Source organism: Temnothorax curvispinosus, unplaced genomic scaffold, assembly GCF_003070985.1.
Source record: "Temnothorax curvispinosus isolate PA1 unplaced genomic scaffold, ASM307098v1 QBEX01017001.1, whole genome shotgun sequence".
NCBI lineage: Eukaryota > Metazoa > Arthropoda > Insecta > Hymenoptera > Formicidae > Temnothorax > Temnothorax curvispinosus.
The window spans coordinates 1-6,303 of record NW_020226781.1 but is presented as its reverse complement, the minus strand read 5'-3'; the positions used below and the strand labels follow the sequence as shown (position 1 = coordinate 6,303).

The 6,303-nt window shown below is 44.6% G+C and overlaps 3 protein-coding genes across 3 annotated transcripts; 2 read left to right on the top strand and 1 right to left on the bottom strand.

The window, feature by feature from the left end:
- Window positions 1-584: 584 nt before the first annotated feature.
- On the top strand, window positions 585-2,593 carry LOC112467173. The gene is made up of 2 exons (XM_025035654.1): window positions 585-880; window positions 1,344-2,593. The coding sequence occupies exon 2, from the start codon at window positions 1,379-1,381 to the stop codon at window positions 2,567-2,569; it is 1,191 nt and encodes a 396-aa protein (XP_024891422.1). The 5' UTR covers window positions 585-880; window positions 1,344-1,378; the 3' UTR covers window positions 2,570-2,593.
- Window positions 2,594-2,680: 87 nt separating this feature from the next.
- LOC112467172 lies at window positions 2,681-4,042 on the top strand. Its single transcript, XM_025035653.1, has 2 exons — window positions 2,681-2,692; window positions 2,921-4,042. Exons 1-2 carry the CDS (start codon window positions 2,681-2,683, stop codon window positions 4,040-4,042), a joined length of 1,134 nt encoding a protein of 377 aa, XP_024891421.1.
- Window positions 4,018-5,725, bottom strand: LOC112467174. Its single transcript, XM_025035655.1, has 3 exons — window positions 5,065-5,725; window positions 4,552-4,662; window positions 4,018-4,297 (listed from the first exon to the last, which is right to left on the bottom strand). The coding sequence occupies exons 1-3, from the start codon at window positions 5,109-5,111 to the stop codon at window positions 4,108-4,110; spliced, it is 348 nt and encodes a 115-aa protein (XP_024891423.1). The 5' UTR covers window positions 5,112-5,725; the 3' UTR covers window positions 4,018-4,107.
- Between the last annotated feature and the right edge of the window lie 578 nt (window positions 5,726-6,303).

Here is a 6,303-nt window from a genome sequence, read left to right as displayed (position 1 = left end):
ATTTTATTGAAAATAAATACATACTCCCTGAAATGAAAATAAAATATTAATAATAACTTTAAATAAATGTTAGAATTAATATTACGGTAATTTTAATATAATATTGTAATAAAGTTGATAGTTTGTTTAAATTTTTATCTCAAAAACATTACAGGAATGATAGAAAAACCTTAGCAAAATGTTATTTGCAACGTTATGGCACTCCCATTTCAACATTACTGAAATTTCGGAATCGTGGTCAAAGTATATTCGTAATGATGTTCTATACAACATTAAGAACTACATATTTAACAACATTACAAGTTCTAGAATATTGTTGCAATAACATTGTAATAATGATTTTTTGCTTACTGGGAAGTAAGAAAAATTTAAACTTGGTATAAACTGCGTTCCAATATTTTAATATCCAGTACTGAAAATCTAAAGTGCGTATGTATAACTGTTCGAGATTCCGTTAACGTTGCGCCGTCCGATCAGATGGCAGCATCGATCGGGTAACGACGCTCGATCACCGCGGCAGCTTGCGCCCGCACGGGCGCGCTCATCGCCAACGTTTTCCTCGTAATTGTGCAAATGGCCGCGCGGTGACAAGTCGCATAACGTGTGCTCAGTACGTTTCGATAAGTGACTTCGGTTAATCGTGCACATCGCAGTGCCCACGCTGCTTAGACTTCTCATTTAAACTGTGAAATAGACCGCTCATCAACTCTGGTGCCTCAACACGATGACTCAAGCTCACACGTGCGCGAGTGCCGACCGCCACGTGTCTCACCGGCTCACGGGCGACTCACCACACGAGGAGGGCAATTGATATAATTGTCGCTCGACTTCAACGATCATACAAAGACGTCTCATTTATACACCGCTCATCGATTCTCAGGTCAGACTGTAACAATTTCGATACATTAAAGACGGCTCAGACTGTGGTCTGAGTTACACAAAATAAAGTGCATAATTAGTTTAACACCTTCCACGCGCGTCCTTCTCATCCCGCTCCCATTGTCGGGATTAATCAGCGATTTCGCGAACATTTGGTCCTTCGAGCCGGATGCGTGGAAATTAGAGTGTAACTCAGACTCAGATCATATGAACAGAGCATGCCTTTCACGACATGCCACGTGGACATTATCGCGCGCTTTCGCGAGTGAAGGACAGACATTCTCACGCGCGCTCGCGAGTGTTACGAAAACATGTTCACGCGCTCCCGCGAGTGTAAATAGACTTTTTTACGTGCTCAATACATGACATTGTAGACTCTCGATTCGCGTAGTGTTGTCCTAACGCGTTTCTCGAACGTTCTTGCCTCTTGCAGTGTTTCTCATACGTGTCTCGACATTTCTCAGGTCTCTCATCGGGCGCAGCTCATTGACGTCTCATCATGCCGGATCCCGCCAAAGCCGGGACGGGCGGCAAGACCCCGCCATTGCTCGAGCTGCCGGACGACAAGCGCACTTCAGATCGCCAGACCTCACCGGTGCGTTTGTCTGCGGAACTCACGTTAAAGGTGCAGACACAAATGAACCGCATCGCGACAGTGCGGAAAATCGGCGAGACGTTGCCATCGACTCCAGATGACACGTCAGTGGATGAGGTCCTGCAGATCTCGATCCAGCTCGAGGAAGTGCACAAGGCATTCCTCAAGGAACACGCCTATTTCGAGGTCTCATGGCCGGCGGCGCTCATTTCTCACGAGTATTTCTCAAAAAACGCCTTCGCCGTGGAGGCGGAAGAGTGTATGACGGCTTGTCGCGCTCTGGCAAAGCTCAAGGGCGCATTGGCGGAAAAGATCGCTCCAACGACAGCTCCTGTAGCGGCGCAGCCCTCACAATCACAGCAGAGATTGCCGGACATCAGCATCCCGTCCTTCAAGGGTGTGTACGAGGCATGGCCTACGTATCGCGATCTCTTCAAGGCGGTTATTTATGACAGCCAACGGCTCACAGACGTGGAGAAACTCCACTATCTGCGGCTCTCACTGGAAGGCCCACCTGCTCAGCTCATTTCCGGTTTGCCTCTCACCGGCGACTCGCTCAAACCATCCTGGGAAATGCTCGTCGATCGCTACGAGAACAAGCGGCTGCTCATTCAGTCTTATCTGGACCAGCTCTTTGCCAGCTCAACACCGGTGCAGAAGAACGCCAAGGCACTGGACAAGCTGCTCAACACGTTCAAGGAGGGCATCAAGGGCCTACAATCCTTGGGCGTCTCGCAGGATCTGGGCGACTGCGTCCTGGTGTACCAGTTGTCTAGGCAGCTGGATCGCCAAACCAAGGAGCAGTGGGAGACATCGTTGGGCGCCGCGCGCGAGTATCCGCGATTCGAGAAACTCGAGCAATTTCTCATCTCGCGAGCACGAGCACTCAAGATGATCGAATCAACGGCCAGCTCAGGAAGCTCGGCAGGGGCTGCTTCAACAACACGGCGCTCCTCAACGGCTCATCATGCGGCAGCTCAACCGGCACGCACCAATACATCAGACGGCTCAACGGAGTACCCGTGCGACTGCTGTAACGGCACGCACTTCGTGGTGATGTGCCCTAAGTTCAGGGAACTCTCACCGGGCGATTGACAGAAGCTAGTCATCTCAAGGAGGCTGTGCTTCAACTGCCTCGGCCGTCACAACGTTCGCTCATGCAAGAGCTCACGGGGGTGCAAGAAGTGCACCCACCGACATCATACGATGCTGCATGAGGCACATCAGAGCGACTCATCTTCGAAGCCAACCACCAGCTCAGCCTTAGCACCTCAATAGGACAACGGTGCAATCGTCACTCACTCATTTTTGGCTCGCTCATCACACTCAACATTACTCGCTACGACCCTGGCTCAGATCAGCTCATCGGTTAATACTCAGCACGTACGGCTTCTCATCGATACAGGTTCTGAACTTACCTTTGTCTCAGAATCGCTCATTCGTCAGCTCAACATACTTCGTCATCATTCTGTCATTCTCATCACCGGAATTGGTGGCGGAAAGTCCACGCAAACTCGAGGAGTTGCATTCCTCAAGCTCCGCTCACTTCGCTCAAAATCAGACGTCATCATTCAAGCTCACATTCTGCAGACGTTAACAAACATCTTGCCATCATTCATCGCTGCACCACAGGAATGGCCGCATCTCACCAAGTTAGCCTTGGCGGATCCAGATTTTCTGACACCACAGCCAGTGGATATTATCATTAGAGCTGACTCATATGGGCAGATCATCAAGCCCAACATCATCAAACGGGATACATTAATGCCAATTGCGCAGTTCTCAATCTTTGGATGGCTCGTTCTCGGGCCTGTCGACACATCATCATCGGCACCTGCTGCAGTGCATCATGCATCGATTCAGGAGCGGGAAGATGCTCTCGACGAGTTACTGTCGAGATTTTGGACACAGGAAGAAGTGCCTGCGAGCAACAATCCTGAGCTTACTCCTGACGAGCAAAGATGTGAAAAACATTTCAAGAGTACTGTCTCACGGGATTCAACAGGTCGATACACAGTTCCACTAAAATCATCACCTGATACTCTTGGCGATTCGTATCTCACTGCGCATCGATGTTTGCAAAGTTTACAAAAGAGACTCTCCCGAGATGACAACTATCGACGTCTGTATCATCAATTTATGACAGAATATCGAGATCTCAACCACATGAAGAAAGCCTCACCCGTTTCCAGTCAGCAAACGCAATATTATTTGCCACATCACGGAGTGCTCAAACCAGACAGTGCAACCACGAAATTACGTGTGGTATTCAATGGCTCGAGCGCATCCACATCTGGCCGCTCACTTAATGATATCATGCACACGAGAGCCAAGTTGCATTTAGACGTCACCGATGTCTTACTCTGGATTCGACAATTTCGACACCTAGTTGCCACGGACATCACCAAGATGTATAGACAGATCAACGTGCATGAAGATGACTGGAACTTACAACGGATTCTCTGGCTCGACAAACTGCTCAATGAAGTGGCATATTATCTAACCACGGTCACGTATAGCACCAAGGCTGCCCCGTTCTTGGCAGGAATGTTTAAAAGGAATGTTTAGAACACTGATTACACTTACATTTCCTGGTTAGCGTTTATTTTATGACATGTTGTATTTTACAAATTTTACTTCCAAAACACAGAAAATACCTTCCAGCCTGTGATGACACCACGTATACGCCAACGAACCTGCACGGTATCGTTTTCAGAATGCATTGTGTAAGATGTCTTTAGGATGTCAAGCTTGACGTGTGCAATCTTCATATGACCAATGAACCTTAACAGTATCAATTGCTTCGCATAACTCACAAGTCCCCTGCAATATTTTTTAAGCATATTATGAGAAAATGGAAATACTTAATGCTAAAAACTATCAATTGCTTTGAATACTTAATAAAATTAATTTTCGTTACTCCTCTAATATTGCTGATAAAAATTATATTATAATAATGGATAACAGGGACTCAATTCACAAATATTTTAGCATAACTACAATATAAATTGTGCTACAGAACGTTTCCTCGTTCTTTTCAACTTTTAGAATTTACAACACAGCATATACGTACATACATGTGCAATTTTGGATACACCTTCCTTCTTAAAGATCTCTTCGGTATCAGCTCCCTGCGGTCAATATATAGCGGCAAAATTGTATACCATATAGTTGAATATAAAATGTTCCTGCGTGAGAAAACGAGAGAAAAGGAGGACATTTATAATAGGTAATGACACGCGATACGAACCACGCAATAGTGTTAATTCGGGATTGGGAAAAGAAAGAGGGGGTAAAGGAGAAGAGATTCTTACAATTAGAGGCACTCTGTAGCAACTCGTATTATCTAGCACAAAAGGACCTTTTGTGCTAGACAATTATTCCTCAACAGTGTCTGAGAATTATTATATTTTGAAGACGCGAGATTGTACATTCAAAGCATTCAAGTTAACGAAAGTAAAGTACAATATAAACATTCTTCGGAGAAATCTTTATTACCCGATAGTGCCTGTCACACGTGCATATAACTACAGATCACTTTCTCGTTCTCTTAACTTTTACAACTTTTACAAATCAACATATATACGTACGTGTGCGATTTTGGATACACCTTCTTTCTGAAAGATCTCCTCGGCATCAGCTCCCTGCCGTCAATATATATTTCACTATCACTGTCATCTATCACGCGGCGATGGTCACGACTCTGCCACTGTCACTATCTATTTTTAGGTTAACGTTGTATTCCAGCATAGATCGGTCTTTCTTAACAGCTTCATGCGTCTGTGATTGAGAAAGAAATCTGATAAGCTCTGTATACCAACTCAATATAAGCAACATATATACGAATATGTATATATATTTTAGATAAAAACAGTCAGTAAACTTTTATAAAACAGTACTCTTTGAAATAACCCTGCTAAAAATGACCGATTGAATCCGATTAAAAATTTTGAATCCGCATGAATCTGGATTCTTGATCCGGAAATCACGGATTTATAACAATTACACCGACTGAAAACGATTGAAACGGATTGGTATTCAAGGATGTAATTTCAATCGGATTCTATCGATTTGAATTGTTATGATTTTATAACGATTACACTGATTGAAAACGATTGAAACGGATTGGTATTCAAAGATGTAATTTCAATCGGTTCCTATCGGTTTGAATCGTTACACGCAGAAAATTTTTCTCGAAAATACAAGTATACACGAACAAAGTAAATACCATACTAATCTTGCACGGCTAGGATATAGTCATAATATGCAAAAGATTTCAAGAAAGTATAGGAAATTTAGAGAGCAAAGAATAAAAATATGGCTGATGGACAAGAAACGAGACGTCTGTTGCAGTCATGGCAAAAACATAAGTTGCTATTATAGGCTATGGCGGTCAGCTGTCCGCCACGAGCGAACTTGAGAACGCTGTTGAAACCCTGCCGAGCTGCCCTAGATATAGGGGTCGATGTTGAATCTTAATCACGCGAGAATATACCGGCGATGCGCCGCGTAGCGGGCGCGAACCGAACCCTTTCGCCGCGCAAGCCCGCGTTGCCGCTCGCGCCGCGCGCCTTCCGTCGTTAGTATAGGACTTTTTTTACTTTTCTTATATTTCCTTGTTATAATCCGAGAGGTAGCGACACAAAAGTGTCAGCGATTTTTTATTAGTCTTGGAACAAAGTAATTTCTCTTGTTTTAATAGTGTTGTTGATGAAATGCAGAGTCTGGCTGCGCTGTCTCGCTGGAATGGGCGTTGCGGCGCCTTTGATTTTGTCGAAAAAACACTTATGTTGGAAGAATTTGATTAGTGCTGAGCTTTTATATATTTA